The sequence below is a fragment of the Hylaeus anthracinus genome, unplaced genomic scaffold (genome assembly GCF_026225885.1).
Source record: "Hylaeus anthracinus isolate JK02 unplaced genomic scaffold, UHH_iyHylAnth1.0_haploid 11985, whole genome shotgun sequence".
Lineage (NCBI taxonomy): Eukaryota > Metazoa > Arthropoda > Insecta > Hymenoptera > Colletidae > Hylaeus > Hylaeus anthracinus.
In genome coordinates this window covers 1384481-1401330 of record NW_026534333.1, presented here as the reverse complement: position 1 = coordinate 1401330, position 16850 = coordinate 1384481, and the positions used below count along the sequence as shown (strand labels likewise).

At 38.3% G+C, this 16850-nt stretch overlaps 3 protein-coding genes and 1 long non-coding RNA gene across 6 annotated transcripts; 2 read left to right on the top strand and 2 right to left on the bottom strand.

The window, feature by feature from the left end:
- Positions 1-5680: 5680 nt before the first annotated feature.
- On the bottom strand, positions 5681-11243 carry LOC128887031 (putative glutathione-specific gamma-glutamylcyclotransferase 2). Its single transcript, XM_054142455.1, has 4 exons — positions 10813-11243; positions 8695-8730; positions 7625-7887; positions 5681-6608 (listed from the first exon to the last, which is right to left on the bottom strand). Exons 1-4 carry the CDS (start codon positions 10975-10977, stop codon positions 6335-6337), a joined length of 738 nt encoding a protein of 245 aa, XP_053998430.1. The 5' UTR covers positions 10978-11243; the 3' UTR covers positions 5681-6334.
- On the top strand, positions 8829-10797 carry LOC128887043 (uncharacterized). Its single transcript, XR_008459960.1, has 3 exons — positions 8829-9199; positions 9335-9759; positions 10579-10797. It is a non-coding gene; the product is annotated as an uncharacterized LOC128887043 (long non-coding RNA).
- A 2001-nt stretch (positions 11244-13244) lies between the features above and the next one.
- LOC128887021 (angio-associated migratory cell protein) lies at positions 13245-15323 on the top strand. Of its 2 annotated transcripts, none has more exons than XM_054142434.1 (8): positions 13245-13402; positions 13489-13710; positions 13781-14037; positions 14120-14264; positions 14336-14532; positions 14598-14795; positions 14860-15041; positions 15118-15323. In XM_054142434.1, the coding sequence occupies exons 2-8, from the start codon at positions 13533-13535 to the stop codon at positions 15188-15190; spliced, it is 1230 nt and encodes a 409-aa protein (XP_053998409.1). In that variant the 5' UTR covers positions 13245-13402; positions 13489-13532; the 3' UTR covers positions 15191-15323. The 2 variants fall into 2 exon arrangements, with proteins under 2 accessions (XP_053998409.1, XP_053998410.1); XM_054142435.1 differs by having other exon boundaries at positions 13287-13402; positions 13503-13710.
- Positions 15182-16845, bottom strand: LOC128887033 (UPF0598 protein CG30010). Of its 2 annotated transcripts, none has more exons than XM_054142461.1 (5): positions 16657-16845; positions 16074-16234; positions 15923-15971; positions 15632-15852; positions 15182-15560 (listed from the first exon to the last, which is right to left on the bottom strand). In XM_054142461.1, the coding sequence occupies exons 1-5, from the start codon at positions 16664-16666 to the stop codon at positions 15321-15323; spliced, it is 681 nt and encodes a 226-aa protein (XP_053998436.1). In that variant the 5' UTR covers positions 16667-16845; the 3' UTR covers positions 15182-15320. The 2 variants fall into 2 exon arrangements, with proteins under 2 accessions (XP_053998436.1, XP_053998437.1); XM_054142462.1 differs by having other exon boundaries at positions 16079-16234.
- Positions 16846-16850: the final 5 nt, after the last annotated feature.

Below are 16850 nucleotides of genomic sequence, written 5' to 3'. Positions count from 1 at the left end.
ACACACACACACACACACACACACACACACACACACACACACACACAACGAACATATTGAAGAGCACACGTGGGCGTGAGACGTACGTGGGCGTAACACGGCGTAGGCGTTTGGCCTGTTGCGGGGACTGCAGAAGAGCGATCGGGGACGGAATACGGAACACGGTTGTTACGATTTTCCCGTCTGTTAGTAACGGCGAGAGGTGAACGCAGATATCCCGGGCACAATTCACCGGGAGCCTAACGAAAACGAAGAAACGACAGAAAGGTCGTTTAAGAGTAGAAACTACATTAAGAGGACGAATGTTAAGTGATTCGCGAGATTTTTTTATGAAAGAAAATTTTGTTTAAAAAGTTGTTAAACTTTAAGAATCTTTTGCTGTAACAGTAATGGAGCGAAATGAATTGGTACACAATTTTATAACATAAAACATAAAATATTGCGTGTGTATTAATTGTTAATAAAAGGAAAGAAACTTTTGGGACAACCTAATACAACCATACCTACGTGTATGGATCAGACACAGCTACAGCCCCTGAGGGTTGTTAATCGCAGAGCGACTAACTCGAGCCGCGCGAAAAATATCTTGTTTACCCAACGAAAGCAATCGAGAACGGAGACGGTTATAGAGGTGAACGCACCGTGGCGTTCGCGATGATCCGTTGTGTACACGTCCTCGTCGAGAAATAATACCGAACTATTTACGATCTCATATTTCGCCCGTCTACATAAATATTTCTGTCGAATTTTCGAAATTAAATAAAGTACACGTTGTAGTACCGTTTACGTCAAGCTGACGTGTATTTTCAGTGTCTGAGACTGCGGGAATGAAAATGTTTGCGATTTGGAGGTTCGCTGTCACAAACACGATGAAAGGCATGGCACGTTTTCTCGTACTGTTTACGAAAATGTAGCATTATAGGGATGGAAACACGATAGATTTTTAGATATTTATTATCGTTGTTTGATTACTAAAATAAAATATAAGCTTTGCCTCCAGAGTTTCCAAACACTACACGAATAAGTTTTAGGTTATTTAACCATGTTCTTAATTAATACAGTTTTAGGTTATAAATTATATTCGTTATTAGACTGCGGATCTTTATGCATTTATAGGAAATTTGAATGCGCAAGAGCCTACATAATGCACACAATATGCAAGAATATAAAAAAGATCGAGAGTAAAGTTCGTGTTGTAATATTTGCAAAATAAAATTAATTCTTATTTAGGTTCGATATTTGTAGGCACGTTCGCGAAGATTTTATTATGCATAAAGATCCGCAGTCTGTTCGTTATAATTACGATATTATCATACTTTAAATGAATACAACTCCTAACCTAAACACGATGGAGAATCTTAGTTTGCGACATTGTTTTCTATGATAATAAATTATGCGAAATGAAAACATGGTCGAACCACGACGCCACCGAAATTGTAATCTCCCCGAAAAGGATTGTTATCGTTTTAAGATAACGTAATCACTGGCTGTCGGGCTATACTATGCATGTCGGATTGGACGTTAGTGCGCCACGAAAAAGGGACAGTCGCGGGTTGTGTGTCGGCTGCATTCTACTTTTTCGTTCTGGCGTCACTCTGATCGATCCCCCTCCCCATCCCCTCCCCTCCCCCGTACCTTTATCTGCGTCGAGTCGTCTCGGAGACGACTCGAGGATGAGGGTGGCTCGAATAGAACACAGTTTTCACCGTAGTGGCGGGCAAATTCTCGGAAGCGAACGCTCTTCAGCAAAGTGTTTACTCGAGATACGACGCATCCTGGTGCACTACGCATCTCCGTAATTGACCTATTTCTCTCCAAGAAACGGTTCTCTCCCCCGCCTTCCCCCGCCCTCCCCCCCATGCACCCCCTCCCCCTCCCAGCTCGACAATTGCCAGCTCGACTATCTACGCGAAATAACGTTCACCCGATTAAAGCGGAAGCTGCTTTGTAATTGAATATTCAACGAACATCGCGTTTCCTATGCATCGAGGATCATTTTTCCATTTTCGATGAACAAAAAATATGGCTTTCGAATTAAATAACTTCCAAACTGATCAGTCCGTGGCTCGAGACTCTCGATACTTTTCTGGAGCGAGCGTAAGAGTTTATTAACGCGTACAGAGATGTACATGTAGTTCTATTCGATTAATAGAAAAGAATATTTTTTTTTTCTTTTTTTTTTGTTCGTTTCCATTAAAAATTCGCTTTCACTTATTCTTCATTTTATGGATAAAAAGTATCTATGAGCGTAAGATCGTGGGAAAAATGGTAAATAGTTACGGAAACAACATTTTTTTGTTCGTTTACTAAAGGTTAAAGACGGACTGTGCGAAATACGAAACGCAACCGAACCGTTTCCGCATTGTGTTTCGTTTTAGAGCGAGCAAAGGTCAGGGGAACAGAGGCACGCGATCGTTGCTAATTTCTGGCCGAGTATCGAGAAAATTAAGAGCCACACCCTGTGACCGACGTGGGATACTTGTTCCGCGAACTTGAGAAACTGACCCCGGCGAGAAAACATGGCCCAAGCTGTTATTTATTCATGCGTCGAGTATCTAGAGTCGTTTAGAGTCGTCCTCTGTGAATCTATAAATATTATGACCAAGTTTTCTAAAATTTAATCTGTAGAAATTAGCGCGTATAAAAATATATATATATACGAATAAAATGAATTCATAGTAAATTTTAATGTAAGTATTTTGTTGTTTTTTGTAACTAGTAAATATTAGAATCAAATTTAATTATTAAACGATAAATACACAAAAATTAATGTTTCTACACTACTCTTCGGTACATTTGCGACGTGTTCATACCTGCCAACTGTGACTCTAAAATAAAGGATCGAGACGTTTGAGACTGCGAATATCATCATTGTTTATATTCGTGTTATTTCACTTAGCCTTGTATAACTTAAAAAAAAATAAAAAATAAATAAATAAAAGAGACCGAACCTTGTTAACCACAAAGAAGAAAAACATGATCTGCAAGCAGTTGACTGTCGCATCTAGGAGAGTTGATTATTCCACGGAGGATACCACCGAACGGAAGGACCTTGCCACTTGTAATTACGGAAGAGTTCTGTGAAATAATATAATTCGACGTGCTCGACGTCCTGAAGGTTGGTCCCCATTGACGTCACTCGTTGATTCTGGAAACGACGAATCCCCGTGCTTCATGGATTTAGCAAGAGGTGGGGTGCACGCGTTGGCGAGGAAATCGCCCGTGGGTGGACCGACGGCGGTTCAATCCAGGAACGTACCACACGAACACCGGGCCCCTGGATCAAAATACAGGGTGTTCGAAAAATGTTATAACACCTTGAAAGGTTCGGGAGGTGATTTGGAACAACTTTTTCCTTAGCGAAATTGTTGTCCGAGGCTTCGTTGAGGAGATATTAACGGACAAACACTGACCAATCAGAGCGCGCGGATACCGTTGGAGCGGCCGCGGTAGCGAAGGCTACGAGCTAAGCGGCAGCGCTCGTACGCAAACAAGTAACTCGACGCGCATCGAAGGACATTGACGCGGCCGCCTAGCGCGTACCCTTCGCTACCACGGCCGCTCCAACGGTGTACTCGCGCTCTGATTGGTCAGGGTTTTCTCTTAATATCTCCTTAACGAAACCCCATCCGACATTTTTGCTAAGGAAAAAGTTGTTTCAAATCACCTCCCGAACCATCCCTTTCAAGGTGTTACAACATTTTTGGGACACCCTGTAAAGAACAATAGACAGCTGTTCAACGGAGAATCTGTTTAACTTATCGTAATACACCTTTTCCGTCTCTACAATTTGTTAATACTTTATGCATTGACGACGCAACGTTTTAACGTATTTAGCGTATTCGCCTCGATACATCATTTACTTCTGACAGCTTATCGATTGAAAAATCTCTGCTATACAGTTGAAAGACACAACGATTTGAACAAAAACAAAAATTGGAAATTCAATAATTTAAATAGTAACGGAAAATACATTAGTTACGTCGCTTAATATATTTAATCTAAATTTAAAGAATTCGAACTCAACGTGTTTTAGCTCTGTGGTATAAATATAAAATTTGCGATTGTGATATATTTGTCTGTGTGTGTGTGTGTGTGTTATAGCAGAATAATGGAAGTTGGATAGCAAAGAATTTTGTAAGGACTTGTGTTGGAACTGGGCGTTTCGAAACGTAGAGACGGCGTTGCGAAGTGGAAAATGTGGAAATCCGAGAGAGGGGGACATCCCGAAGGAATAGATCGATGTTTCGGTCTGTGTAGTAAGGGACGCCTGTTGATATAAAACGGGAGTGGGTTCATTCATGAAAATGGCGAATCGGTGAACGCGTTACACCATCCTGAAATATATATAATAACTACAGTAGTCATAGGCAGATTATATGACACTAGTTACAGGAATGTATGCAATCGTGAACTTTGTTAACTCTGTACCGATAGCTGTTGGACATATAATTAAACTTAATAAGATTTTGTTATTTTCATAGCATTAGTATTATGTAACAGTATTTTATCTATTAAAATCGTTCTTAAATTAATATTTATATAATACTTCATAATTCATATAATGATGGGAGCATACAATACTACCTCGGAATAGATAACAAAATATTAGTTGTCATGGAAAAAAGCTGATTAATAGGCTACTGGTCGATAAAGTTGTCATTATTTAGCGTAATTATCCAGGCATGCGTAGACATAGTAAAAATAGAAATTTATCAGCAATGCGTATACATACTATACATATACAGTTTTCTACGCTCTTCGACGTTACGATATCTATCTGTTGGAAAGCTCGAATATTCGAGCTACCGCGAACCGAGCCGAGCTGACAATGAGACTCGATTTTCGAGCCGAGCCGAATACTCGAAACCAAAGAGTATTAGATCTTAGATCAAAAGGATTAGTCTAATACTTTTTGCTCGAAACAAGCGAGACGCTCGATTCGAAAGCGACTAGCTCGGAACTCTAGCGGCGCAAAGTGGAAACTATTTCACGACAAACTTGGGTGCTTCGCCGAGAGATGGCGCTACATTTTTCGGTAATTTTATTTATTTAAAAAACTTGATATCAGTCAATTATTAGTGTGCAGATCGACAATTTGATGTTGGATTACATAACAGACAGTTTTGCGAGTACATATTACATTAATTATGTAGATATAGCGATTCAGAACAGAATAAGGTTGCAGCGCTACTAGCGATAAGTACTGAAACGAGTAATTTAACTAGCTTCTTTACCTGTATAATGTAATCCATGGTGAAATACATATCAAACTGTATCTGTGGTGTATAGAATGTAAGTTGGTACAACCTGTAAAATATGTAGGAAAACAACAATGACACAGTTGAGTTTTCAACTATATGTTTTACTTCTAAAAGGTATTGTGATCGTAAGTAATGGTAATTTTAATATAAAAGTAAACGTACACATATATATATATTGCAATATCTTCAAGAGGTTAAAAACAACAAATTATAATTTTGTATCAATTATTACATGATCATATTTTTTGTGTAGTTCTTTAAGCTTACCGACTCGGTGGTTCAATTGAACAAGCTTCCCAGAATCACCACCTTCAAACGTAGAGAGCGCTGTAAATTCAATAAACTTCTCGCGAGATCGGCAAACAGAAACTTCTATTAGCCTAAGGTATCTGATCATTTTCTTTAAATAAAAACTGTTTATAACAAAGAAAGTATTTAATTTGTGGTCCATCCGAAACCATGGTGCTAACAACAATATGGTTACATGTATCAATATTTTTTGGAATTGCAAATACTTGAATTTCGATAAAATTGGTTTAATACAGTCACGTACACGGCATCGTATTCATACAGCTTCGCTTTCATACATTGATTTCTCGCGGGTCGATGTATAAAATTTCATATCCTACGTCACCTTATAGCTAAAAAAAAAATAATAATAGGAACGACCGTTTGTGCTATTACTTTCCATAAATTAATATCAAGGCACGATTCTGCTTTAGTCGATCGCCACCACGAGCAGTATCCAGCACGTCCGAAAATAAAAGCGGCACGTGTAACGATATATTTAATTCAGTCAACACTTAGCTGCCGAAATGTTTCTCTATTCTTAAAACATAATCTTTACGATAGATAACACGTCTGAAAACCAAGTCTTTTCTTCCTACTAGTCAGTTCGTTGTTTTCAGGCAATAAACACTCTTCGACATAAATATTAACGAAAGATAATACAAAATATTTCCTATATTCTTTTCCATCGACTGTATGCTGCCATTATCTCGTTAAACTTTGCGCAATTGTTTCTACCTTATATCTAAGTATTCGATAAGTATTAACGAAACGTGCCCGCGTTATATTTTAAGGCAGCGTAAAGTCTTGTCAGGTACTCGTAAGTTGAACTGGAACGTGTTCTCTCTGGGATTGTTGGCGTCATTGTCGTCATCAAAGTCCTCATCGCTTACGTCAAACTCATCGTCATCGAGGTCTATGTTGAAATCTCGGTCACCCATCAGCAACCTCACACACATATTTTCCTCCTTTATCCGCGAGCGCACCAGCAACTCCAAAGTAAACAGATGTTCGTCGCGAGCCTCTGGCAAATAACGATGCATAAATTCCGCTAATCTGTAATCAAACGTATGAAATTACAATGACGTACAATCTTCTTTATCTACCGATTTCTTAACGTTTCATTCACCGAACATCGAAGCTATGGGAGAGAGAAAAGGAATGTCACTTTCCTGAGAATACAAAAAGATCCTATTAGATCCTCTTGATGGTTGAATGTTTGTAGTATAACTTTGACAATAACAATAACTTTGTTAGTGAATGTAATTAAATGGACTATGTAAATACTGTAACAATATACTGCAATGTAATGTGTTTAGTCCCGTCTTAGACTCTTAATCGTGGCTATTGACTCGAGTACATCGAATATATTAGTCCTATGTATACATAATCTATTGTAGTAGGTAGAGAGAGGCTAAAACTGGACCTTGGCAACAGTGGAGAAGTTGGAAGTGCTGAGTAGGATGTTTGATCGGTGTGTTGATATGGCAGGCGACTCAAAGTAAATATAAATAAACGGAAGGCTGAACTTCGAACATAATTTGTGCCTATAAGCATTTGTTATTAGGCACTATCGGAACACATGATTGACGTTATGCTCTGCCATACGACATTGACAAATCTATATCGTAATTCTTGGTTTTATCTTGAAACCATGTCTTAAAAATGTCGAATGGGGCTTCGTTAAGGAGATATTAACCGAAAACTTCGACCAATCAGAGCGTGCGTAGACCGTTCGAGCGGCCGCGGTAGCGAAGGGTGTGCGCTAGACGGCAGCGCTCATACGCTACCGCGGCCGCTCCACCGGCATACTCGCGCTCTGATTGGTCGGAGTTTTCGCTTAATATCTCCTCAACGAAGCCCCGTCCGACATTTTCGCAAAGGAAATTGTTGTTCAGAATCGTCTCAGCTACCCCCCATTTCCGGCTCCTCCCCGACTTTCGGGACACCCTGTATGTCCAATCGCTACCGATCGGTAAAGCGTTAACTCGATTAGAATCCTGACGTCGAAGGTTTAGCGAGAAGGATTTTGCGTTTGTAACGCGTGGCGTAAAGATTTTACGTGAACACACCGTAAAAGATACTCGACGTTGTGTCCACTTGGACCCGAGCACTCGAAAATTTGGGCGGCAATGCTGTTTAGCGGCGCCTCCCCCAGCCAGTGTTCGTTTCTACAGGTGGCGATGAAGATGATTACGGATATTTTCTTGTACCCGTCACGGCTGTAGAACGTTGACGACGTGGTGATGTACCCCCCAAGTTTGCACTCGCGGTTTTTTAAATATGGCAGTGCCGCGTTACTGTGAACTTGAAACGCCCGTCCGTGAACGATACCCTGTTAACAAAGCCATCGGTTCCGTTGCAATTTACATATTGGAAAATAAACTAACGAACATGGATAAGATAACGTTAGTTTTTGTAACTACACGTATGTTCGATAAGTAGATCTTCCGTAAATACGCGTTGGGAAAACTGTTGCGAAAAATTACGCACAGTGAAACTTATGTTATTCGAATTCGTAAATGTCTGCGTTATGATATAATAGGTCAAATAAGTTCTCTTCGCTTAGAAGTTATACTCATTTACGTAATAAAGAATTGCGGTTTAGGGCATTATTTTCTGATAAATTATATTAAATAAAAACATGGTTAAATGGCCCGAAAACTTATTCGTATAGATCCACTGGGTGGATGTGATTGTTCTTTGGGGTTTTGGGAAGCACAGCACCCTCAATCATAGTCAACGTGATGAGGTGATATAAAATTATATTTCAAATAGTAAAAGATTTGTGCATGTTATAATGATGTATTACAGAATGTGAACAAGATTCACAGTTAAATACCAAAAGTCCCAAAGGATGGTCATTGTCGTTCTATCAAATAAATGTGATATTATCAAACTTTAAGGATAACTCTGATAAATATAACTTCTAAACTAAACATGACAGACTAGTGGTTCGCGACTATTGGTTTTTTAATAAATTATGTTAAAGAAAGACATGGAGATAGTGTAGACATTTGTGGCCAGAACGCACAAAGAATATCGCGCAGAAATAATCGCAAAGTGTTCACGCAAGAAAGCATGATTCGTGTAAAGTGGACTTTAGCGAGTTGAAAGAACGGCCGATCTCGTTAGTAATTACCTCTTTTTCTTCCACCAACGTGGCCACGCGTCCGGGCTGCAACAGAAAGAACAGACGAGCGTCGAATAAAGATAAGAGCCGACAGCGTTTGAGCAGGAATATAGAAAACAATGAATAGGAGTTTGTACCGGCAGTGTGACGTAAACGCGTAACACAATCACGCGGAGGGCGCAATTGTGCTGTCGAACGGTATCGGTTTCTACAAGTCGCAACTGGTTTCACGTTGATCGAGATGCAATACTCGTAATCGGAAACCAAGAGAAATCATAGTCGTTTAAATCGCATGCGCGGCACAGAGGGAATTAGAGTGAACCGTAAGACGCGGGATCGCGAACTCGTTTAACGTAAATCGTAAAGAAAGAAATCATCGAATCGATAGCCGTGAGAAGCAGGGAGAGGTTCAGACAAAAGAAACAGTTTTCGCGAACGCGTCACGTTCCAGGCACGCGAATGATTCTCATTGTTGCAACGACGTCGAATCGATTGGAGAAATTAGAACGGCAAAGTAATTACGTGAAACTTTATCTAACTTTTATCATTCTTAATAGAAACATCCGCAACTACTTATGAAGTTACAGGCACACGTGTATGCGTGAATTATATTCGAAACGGCGTGGGCTAATGCACTGCTTCTCAACAGAGATGGGCAAAAGTCTAGACTTGGAATAAATCTGAAGTTTGCTGACGTGTTTGTCTTGTTTCCTCTGTTGAACATTTTCCAAAAACGTGTCCTTGTAACCTGGCGTGGATGTCAGCCAAATTTTTGTAAAAGCATTCACGTGGCGAGTTCATGACCAAGGAAATGAAGCTTAGAAATAGAATATCTCGGGACGTACCACGCTCGACAAGCTATATAGCCATCCAACAGGAAATAATTCGAAGATCAAACGCGACTACTTACGCGTGTACTTTTACGTTGTTGCGTCTTCTAACACGTGGTAAAAGTTTTGAAATTGTACATGGCGCGCATTAGTACCGCGTTTGGTATTCTACGTACTGCGAAATATTTTATTTGTTTAGTCCAGTAAAGTTCTCTGTGCATTCGGATTCTCGATCTTTTATCGAGTGATTATCGGGTGAGCATTTCCTGCAGACAGCGAGTCTCGCACGTTATCGAGACTTCTATCTGTTAGGTTATCCCAAAAGTTTCTTTCGTTTTATTAATAATTAATACATACACAATATTTTACGTCTGACGTTTCATTATTAAATTGTGTACGATTCATTTTGCTCCATTACTGTTACAGCATCAATGTCTAAGAGATTACCGCACAAAATAATTGAGTGCAAATTACAAAAGAAACTTTTGGGACAACCTAATAGTTTTTCGAGCAGACAATTGTTTTAACGTGTTGGAGGAGATCCTTGAAAGGGGTGGTTCGGGAGGTGATTTGAAACAACTTTTTCCTTTGCAAAAATGTCGAATGGGGTTTCGTTAAGTAGATATTAATAAAAGAAAACCCGACCAATCAGAGCGCGCGGATACCGTTGGAGCGGCCGCGGTAGCGAAGGCTACGCGCTGAGCGGCCGCGTGAATATCCTTCGATGCACGTCGAGTCACTTGTTCGCGTACGAGAGCGGCTACCTAGCGCGTAGCCATCGCTATCGCGGCCGCTCCAACGGTCTACGCGCGCTCTGATTGGTCAGTGTTTGTCCGTTAATATTTCCTCAACGAAGCCTCGGACGACAATTTTGCTAAGGAAAAAGTTGTTTCAAATCACCCCCTGAACCACCCTTTCCAACATTTTTGGGACACCCTGTAGATGCGTATAGATATATCGTAAGAAAGATCAAATTAAGGAGTTCGATGGTTTGTACATTAATGAACCAAAATGATGAGTAAGTATATTTATATTAGTATAAGTATAATTAGTTTAGTATAAGTATATTTGTTTAGACTAGAGTTATAAACGATCGTAGAGACACGGAATTAATTTCTACACCTAATGCAATATTAGCTAAGCGACTAAACATGTTTATCAATAATTTTCAACCGAGGTGTACAAATACGTATGCTCCAAAACCGTGAATAAGGAGACAAAGAGAAAGTAAGGTGCGCAAAGTTTCGTCCGCAAAAACTGACAATGGTGATTGCAAGATGTCGCTGGTAATGCTTACTTTTTCGATTGTGCCGCGATGAGTGGTGTTGCCCTGCCAAAATCGCCTCGAGAATCCCTTCACGTGTCCTACCATGCTCTTTCTGTACTCGAATCCTGGGTGCCAGCACAAGGATCCGTATCCGAATACCCAAAACTCATCGTTGCCGTTAATGGTATCTTTCATTTTAAAATGCAAAAGCGTAAACAAAAATCACAGTCGCCCTTTTCTCCGCCGAACGTCGCATCCAACTTTATATCTTCGATCCAACCGTGTTACGTTACGTTTACGTATCCTCTTTTTCAATCATCACAGACGTTTCGCTTTCGTATCAAAACAACTTTAAGCGAATAATCGTCGATTCGTTTCCTCCGCGTTGGTGCGCGTGTTTGAAAATATTTATTACGGTCCACGGAGATGTTTAAGTGTTTGGAGATCAACATCTAACGATCCTCCAAAATCCCACTAATACTGAGTCTTGTATCGACAAGGCTGTTACTTCGCTTTAATTTACTTTAACTTACGATGAATATAAATAACGAGTATAAATTTGCTTCTATACGTGGAATTCTAACGTTCTTGTATCTGAGCTTTCGATAAATGCAATTAACATTTCTTGGTTGTTCCGTTACCTCGAATAGTTGGAACGTGAGTGGTCGAGTCAATTTGACAAATGCGCGGCACGTGGCCCGTCTAATGCTTTTATCGCGGCGACGACTGAGGCGCTTTAAAGCTCGATTATTAAGAAACTGTCAACTCCCTCCACAACATTCTCGTTTCCTTCCTCCCACTATCCTTTTGCGAGTTTGTTATCCTCTGGTCATCGAGAAACGTACGATTCGTCCGATCACGTGTTCGTTCGCTTTTCTCAGTAACGACGATGCCATCCTTTCCAATAATAAATATCCCTCGTTTTATCGGGCGAGGCCTTCTTTGTTAGTTTTTTTTTTTTTTTACGAGAGTCAATCAACCTTCCGAACGTTCATAAAAATTTCCTTTGACAACTTTCCTCGAAGGGGAGTGGCCGAATCGAGTGTTCGGTGATCTAATTTTCTGAGTTCCTTTTTTATCGAGGTTCCCGTAGACAGAATCGATCGGTGGAATTTTTCTAAACGTTTCATTGGAATCGCTGTGGGTCGAATGCACGAAATTTTGTAAACACGAGACGAGACGTCCACTCCACTCGAAAGCTTGACTGAAACTGCTGGAAACTTGCCGGTCCGTCTGCTCCCGAAAAGAGACGGAAGTAGGTGACGAGGAGGGTTAGTACGCAGACCGCGGTAGAGGGGAAGGAGAAGAAGATTGCTCGGCGAGCGAGTGGGAGAACTCGGATGAGACGGCTGATGAAACACGAAGTGCAATTGACGTACTCTCGAAACTCTAAAGTACGCGAACAGTATTTGCCGATTATTCAATTTCCGGACAATAAATGTGATTGCTTGACAATTGTAACGCAACTGCTCTACAAATATTTTGCTAAAAAATAAAAATAAAATAAAAATTGAACAATTGGTTTGAAATAATATGTTTCGTGTATTTATTGCGGAATTCATTTGTTGATACCTTGATCGGTAAATGTTTTTATTTATGCATTAACAGTTTTCTTTTTTATTTGGGGGCGGAGGGGGAGACAGCTGTTTGATAACTTGATGCTGATTTCATTTGTTTACGAATAAATATGTAATTATTTAATGCATAATGATTTGTATTCTTCTTTTCGAACACGCGTTATCCATTATTTACTCGTTGCAACGTGTCAATTAATCAAAACGCAACATTTTGGAATTAAAAGAAAGAGGTACAATGAACGCATTTGATCATCGATAATTGTTCGATTTTTATACTCGATCGATATTTGATGAATACAAATGTTTTAACGCTATACGGCATAAGATAAGCAACACATAGTGGTGAAATATGGGACTACAGTTCCCATTCATCTTAAAAATAAAAACAAAAACAAAAACAAACGTTCACGCCATCTATGATCGTCTGTTTACAACAGAATGGCATTACCGACCTAATTACCCACCAAACGGTCGAAGCCAATATGGCGTCGGATTAACCAGCTAAATACGTAAAAAATGCTCAAATTTACACACGCGTATCTTTTTAACTGTTGGATTCCTAACATTTTAACTTATATTTTCGTGATCTAGGCATCAAAAATTACTAAATGGTACAAAAAAAAGTTCATAATTTTTGGTGCTCCAAAGTAAAGGGCAGCCAACGAAAACAAACACATCAGCGAAATTCAGATTTATTCGAAGCCTAAAGTTTTGTCCATCTCCGTTCGCAACAAGCTCATAGACGAAAGAATCTAGTTTCTTTCGTCCATGAACTAGCTCTCTTACAATTTGTTACCTTTGTAAATAAAACTCAGAAAGTGACCACGAATAAAAAAAAGGAGGGTTGAGCACCACTGATTCTATTGATACCAACTGTACGTTGTAAAAATTCCCTAAGTTTCGGTAGCATGCGATTTTCTAACCTAATCAGCTTCAGCTGGTGTCAGCTGGTGTTCGTAAGAGTCAAGTGTTGTTGACGGGTGTTTGAATTTTTAATTTTTTTCAAACGATACGCAAGACTTATTTCAATTATACGGACAAAGGTAATAATTTATCATGTAGCAAGCACAATGATCAAGTATTGACAATATTTTCTTTATTTTACGTGTATCCTACCAATTATGTTTAGAATCCTTTTAAAAGGTAGACCTGTTGCAAGAGATCCAGAAGGATATGCCTCCCTCTCCAAAAATGGATAATCTAATGGAAGACGAGGATATGATATGCATGGATGAAGTAGAAGAAGTGATAGAACTAGATAATTCAGGGGATATGGATGATGAAGATGGAGCAGGAGAAGATCCTCTGGTACAAGAAGACGCGATTTGCGTGTTTAGAGGTCATAAAAAAGGTAAAAAGAATTCCAATTGCTTTGATACATTAATATAATATATGATTTTCCTTTTACTTTAAAACTTTAGGTGGTGTTTTCTGTGGATCGTTGACTAAAAATGGAGAATTAGCTGCTACGGGAGGTGAAGAAGATAAAGCTTATATTTGGGATACATCAACCGGGGAAATTATTCTCGATTGTTCACGTCAGTCGGATAGTATCATCTTTTCAGAATTTAGTCAAAATCAAAAATATATAGCTGTTGGAGATATGAGTGGAAGCATACAAGTTTGGGAGGTAGCTGAAAAAAACCACTTCTGGTGTAACGACATAGGTGATGTGACGGTTGGTCTTTTCTAGTTTCAATTACAGTATTTTGTTTGATTGCAAATGACAATACATTGAAAAATTGTTCCTGGTATTACAGTGGATGAAATGGCACCCTGTTTCAAGTATTTTACTTGCGGGAACTGTAGTTGGAGACATATACATGTTCAAAATACCAACTGAATTTGAAAAATTTTTTCTCGGGTATGGATGTCGAGCAGAGACTGGCACAATATTTCCAGATGGTATTCTATTCTCAGATTGTTTTTGTATTACAATTGGAGAAATTATATCTTAATTGAATGTAACTTTTCAGGTAAACGTCTTGCGGTAGGTTACGAAGACGGCGTGATTAGAATAATAGATTTGAAAACGTCTGAAGAGGTATCCATTTCTTCTCCACTGGGTCATTCTGCTACAATAACTACTCTTGATTGTCATTCAGATAATAATTTACTTATTTCATCGGACGTAAGCGGGAAGACTATACTCAGTACAGCTAATACAAGCAAGGTAATTAAAATTTGAATATTTGTACTTAATGCGAGAATTGAAGTAACATCATTTAAAATTCTCAGATAATTTGTGTTCTGCAAGATCTGAATAACGGTAAACGGAATAGTATTGCTAATACTGACGAAGATGCTGAGAGTAGCAAAGGAAATAGTGATAGCAATTGGGTAGAAACAGCTGCTTTTTGTAAAAATCCCACATTTCAAGTAGCTGCAACTGGTACAGTCAATGGAGAAATCTTTATCTGGGATATCTTAAAACAGGTAATACTACTTTTTCAGGAATGCAACCTTATTCAGCATACTGATTTCTATTCCAACTATTTAGGTACTCAGGCTAAAAATAGAGCAAGAAAGCGGTATATCTAAATTGCTATGGAAAGGAAATACGCATGTCCTGTTTTCAGCAGGATTAGATGGTATCCTTAGATGTTTTGATGCAAGAAATGGTCAATGCCTTCGATCATTTAAAGGACACACAGCAGATATTCTTGATCTATATATATCCGAGTAAGTTAATGTTATTAAATATTTTTTATTTATATTAGAATGTGAACAAGAAAGAAAGTAAAAATAATGTTTTCAGAAATGGAGAAAAGGCATTGACAACTTCCGATGATTCCACGGCAAGAATTTTTGATATTTCCTCTATATCTTAACGTAATTTATTACATAGAGAAAAATATAAAATCTTTATTATTATATAAAATATATGTACATTTTATGAAAGTTCTTCATATATGTTGTACTTTGTTTTCTTTTTTAATTAAAGGCAAAGTTTAATTATTTTTAGCTGGTAGTCTGCATTATTTTATCCTTACACCATTCGGTATCAAGAAAGTAACTTTTATTTTTCCACAGAAAATGTGTTGGACTATGTTCTTCACCTTTTTCAAAATTGAATAATGTACTAATCTCAATCGCAATTTTCGATCTCACTAGACCGATTCCTCCCACTTTCTCTGGGGCAGGATGGTATACTCTTCCAGACTGAATATTCATATATAATTTGTCTGGATGAAATGGTACCTATAATAAATATTTTATTGGAAATCAAAGCAATTGCATAATTATTTAGAAAATCTTTAAACTGAATGTACCATTAGCAATTCTTCTGCATGAGCATAACCAAACCAATCCTCCTCTTTGCCAGTTTCACTATTTTGTTTTCCAACAATTTTTGTGAATACTATTGGCAAATCATCGCATCTCACAAAGTTCCTCTCTGGACCGCAAAGAGAAACATATGGAAAATTTTTGGTGTATCGTCCGGTGTCATTTTTTTTCAAGCGCTTGAAAAAGAATGCCAGAAATTTTTTGTCTAAAACGATACATCTTGTATGACGTACAAATAGTAACATTAACCTAGTTTCTGTATTGTCAACGCAAACCTTTGAAACACGAAGTGAAATTTTTCATGCGAGCATCATCCAGAAACAACTACAGCACAAAAAATAAACAAATTGTAATACAAATATCATTGATACTTCTGCATGTTTGTAATGGTAAACATTTTTTATCTAATCAAAAAAGAAATTGTACCATGCCTTGGTGATCAATGTAATAAAAGTATTCTCGAACTCTAGGTTCCGGTGATTGTCCTTGCACATATTGTCCACATTGTCTTTTAAATATCTTAGAGTAAACTGACTTTTTAATTGTGACCACACGTGGATGTAAAAATGAGAACATTTTAAATTGATCTATTAATAAACAGTTGACAAATAATTTAAAATAATTGCTATTTACAATTGCAATAAACAAGTAAATTTGTAATTTTAATAGTAAATTAGATTACGATATGCACAACAGACTTATTATATGTATATATAATACATATATGGAGATAACTGATCATCTCCTAAGAATCATCGATTGTCATTCACCGTAATGGTTCATTCGCATGCGTGACCCAAGTCAGCTGATGATATGATGTAGAATTTAAATATATCACTAGTATCGCTATTATTTAAATAGCAAAATTACACAAATACTTTCATGTTCAATTAACAAAGAATCCGTAAAATGAAACTCGAATGATATTCGAATACTCAAATAATCGAAGTTCGTTTGTAATATTCGAATAACTCCAGGGCCAGTTATAGTTCGAACATTATAACCTCACTTTGAAACATTCACCGTGTGTCACAAACCGACGTTATGTCATGCACGACGTAACAGGTATACGTCACGTAATAATACGGCTTAACCTAATAAGAAAATTAACAGGCCACGATATTTCCTCCGATAATGCTTTAACGTGTGTTTATTTAGTAGGTAAGTCGATCGTGTTTACATAAAACGCGACCATCGACACTT